A 3,531-nucleotide genomic window follows, 5' to 3' on the forward strand; every position below is an offset into this window, starting at 1 on the left:
TATATATATATTTTATATATATAAACTTTATGCTAGATGCTCCCAGTATTCTCTTTTAAAACACTTCTGCAATTCCTAGGAAATAAGAATGGATACCTGGGTGCAGTGGAGTAAATGGAAGTAATTTGTGTGAATTGGAGCAGAATTGCTGTGTGTCAGGAGGCTTTGATTGTAGGTTTTCCAGTAAAGATGCCTTGATTGAGGTGAAAACTTCAGCAGCAGCACTTTGGGGGATCCTTGTGGGGTAAAGATTTGCCCCACATCTTTCCTGAGTATCCATGAAGACATGGGAAGTGATTTCCCTTGGTTTTTTTTTCACCTAGCAGAGCAGTAGTGCCCATCTCAGTGGGCTGGAGGGGGAGCTTGAGGCTTTGGGGTTTGTTCCCTGCTGCAGATGGTGGCTCAGGTCTGCCCCTGCCGTGCTCCTCCCTCAGCCTTCTGGTGGAGGTAGGGCCTCCCAGAACTGGTGGTGATCATGAACTTCCTCTCCAGCTGTGGCCTGAAAACAAAGGGCTGTTGTGTTCAGCCTCTGTCCTTGCTGTCTGCAGGGGCCCTGCAAGAACAGGCTCTTCCTTTCCTCTCTCCCAACCAGCATCAGCACATTTGCTGTTTTTTCATCAGCATTCAGTCCTGAATCGAGTGCATCTTTGGCTTTTGAACTGTGGAACTGGGGTGGCTGGTGGGTACCTCGGGTGCAGGGATCTGCCAAAATCAAGAGACTTATTTCATGTGCTTCAAATCAAGGGAAGTGGAAATAAAATCCTGGTGTTAGAACACTCAGTCTGCAAACGTTGCTGAGAGTTGTTTTGAGATGAGTTTCGCTCCAAAGTGATGTTGAGGCTTTTGAATTGGTTTTGACAGGGGCTAAATCCAGTTCAGACTGAATCCAATTGACTGTCTTGGGTGTCACAGCCCTGCTTGTCTCTCTGAATTTTGCACTGCTGGCTTTTCCAGCCCTGTGATGGGGGAAAGGTGCTCCTGGGAGCCCTGTGCCAAACTGCCTGCAGCACCTTATCAAAAGAACCTGCTGCCATTGTGTCCTGGCAAACTCAGATCCTTCAGTCCCCCAAAAATCAAACAGAAGAGTTTGAGTAGCTTTTTGCTTCCCTTTCAAGCTGTGTTTACCCAGTTAAAGAGAGAAGTTCCACGTAGGCACAGCATATTGCATGATAAACCTGATCTGCATGCAACCAACTGCTTGAGCTCCTACTTGCCAGTTCAAGGAGTGGCTCCCTCATCCCACAGGGAAGAGGAAGGTTTAAATAACCCATCGATAATAGGAAGCACAGAAAAGAGTTCTCAGTAAATCAGTAACTTTTATCTATATCCTACACAGGTTGTGATACAGACCCTGCTCTCCTTTGTAAATGTTTAATTTGCTTTTAGGTCATGCCTGGCAGTGAAAAGGCTCAGGCAGCACCAGAGCTCAGTGCCTGTGTGAGAGCTTTTATTCCTCCTGCAAGATCTTAGAAGGAGCTGAGGGACACCCAAAGCAATGGGAAGAAAAAAGAGCAGCCCACCAGTAGTTGTGGGATAACGTGGCTGTCCTAGAGAAAAAAACCACTCGTGTTGATTCATTGTTGAAGAGCAGGGGAGGAGATGATGGGCTGAAGCAGCCCAAGGACCGTTGCAGAAATAGTTTGTGGTTGTTAAGTGTCAAGAGGTCTGTTTGGAAATAACAGGTAGAAGTTGTTACTGCTTTCTCTAGTGTGGCTTGCAGAGATAAAAACAGCTGCTTCTGGTTTCACCCTGGGGTTTCTTGAAACTCTCCAGCAACTTAAAATAGATGGTTTCCTTGTGGCTTTCTAAAGTGAGGCCTCTCGCTGAACCTGCCTGTGTTTCCTTTCGACAGGTTGCAAAATCAAAGCACTAAGGGCCAAGACAAATACTTACATCAAGACCCCCGTTCGTGGAGAAGAACCCATCTTTGTTGTCACCGGCCGGAAAGAGGACGTAGCCATGGCCAAAAGGGAAATCCTCTCAGCTGCTGAACACTTCTCCATGATCCGGGCGTCGCGCAACAAGAACGGCCCTGCCCTGGGGGGTCTGCCCTGCAGCCCCAACCTGCCGGGCCAGACCACAGTCCAAGTCAGGGTGCCTTACCGGGTGGTCGGGCTGGTGGTTGGACCCAAAGGAGCTACCATCAAAAGAATCCAGCAGCAGACCCACACCTACATTGTCACTCCCAGCAGAGACAAGGAGCCCGTCTTCGAGGTGACCGGGATGCCCGAGAACGTGGACCGGGCGCGGGAGGAGATCGAGATGCACATCGCCATGCGCACCGGGAACTACATCGAGCTCCACGAGGAGAACGACTTCCACTACAACGGCACGGATGTCAGCTTCGAAGGGGGCACCCTGGGATCTGCCTGGCTGGCTTCTCATCCCGTCCCTCCCAGCCGCACCAGGATGATTTCTAATTATAGAAACGACAGCTCCAGCTCCTTGGGAAGCGGCTCCACAGATTCCTATTTCGGAAGCAATAGATTGGCTGACTTCAGCCCCACCAGTCCGTTCAGCACAGGCAACTTCTGGTTTGGAGAAACGCTGCCCTCGGTGGGCACCGAAGACCTCGCGGGCGACTCTCCCGCCTACGACTCCTTAGCAACACCTTCCCAAACCATTTGGACCCCTTTTGAACCCGTCAACCCCCTCTCTGGCTTCGGGAACGACCCCGCTGGTCCCACCAAGCCTCAGTGTCGAGGCAGCCAACCATCTACTCCTCGCCTGTCACCCACATTTCCAGAAAGTCTGGAGCACCCCTTGGCCAGAAGAGTGAGGAGCGACCCACCGAGCGTTGGCCACCAAGCTGGCCTCCCCATCTACATCCCTGCTTTCTCCAATGGTACCAACAGCTATTCCTCTTCCAACGGTGGCTCCACGTCCAGCTCTCCCCCCGAGTCCAGAAGGAAGCACGACTGTGTCATCTGCTTCGAGAGTGAGGTCATTGCAGCCCTGGTCCCCTGTGGCCACAACCTCTTCTGCATGGAGTGTGCCAACAAGATCTGTGAGAAGGAGACGCCGGTGTGTCCCGTTTGCCAGGCCGCTGTTACTCAGGCAATCCAAATCCACTCTTAAAATATATATAGATATTATTATATATGGGACTTTAAAAACAGAACACTTCAAGGCATGGGTGTCATGGTACCCTCTTAGTAAACTTCCTAATGAATTCTGACTGTTGGGCTTTCTTGGGATTAGGCTGAAGTTGTTCATCAAAAGTTGACTTTTCTCCAAAGGCTGCTACGGTAACACTAAACCTAGGTGGTCTCAGTGTAAGCAGATGGCACGTTCAGCAGAGGTCCAGCTGGTGGGATGTCCTGGCACAGCCAGGGGAAGTTTTCCTCGATGACACAACACAAACCAAATGGTCCAGGCTTTCTTGAAGGATCTCTGAGACGTGCTGGCACCAGGGAGCCTGGGTACCCGTCCCCAGGAGCGCTGTCTGCCGCCGAGGGCTTGTGGCATTAGCAAGATATCAACCAACACTTCCAACGCTGCCTTCTTTACACTGCCAGTTTTTGAAAAAAA

The 3,531-nt window shown here is 50.6% G+C and overlaps 1 protein-coding gene across 1 annotated transcript; it reads left to right on the plus strand.

Annotated features, from left to right (window-relative positions):
* Positions 1 to 1,852: 1,852 nt before the first annotated feature.
* On the plus strand, positions 1,853 to 3,078 carry MEX3C (mex-3 RNA binding family member C; the record flags this gene model as incomplete). The annotated part of the gene is made up of 1 exon (XM_010008497.1): positions 1,853 to 3,078. A coding segment is annotated over one exon (1,226 nt), but the record flags the coding sequence as incomplete, so codon positions are not given.
* Between the last annotated feature and the right edge of the window lie 453 nt (positions 3,079 to 3,531).

Source organism: Chaetura pelagica, unplaced genomic scaffold (assembly GCF_000747805.2).
Source record: "Chaetura pelagica isolate M959 unplaced genomic scaffold, ChaPel_1.0 scaffold182, whole genome shotgun sequence".
Lineage (NCBI taxonomy): Eukaryota > Metazoa > Chordata > Aves > Apodiformes > Apodidae > Chaetura > Chaetura pelagica.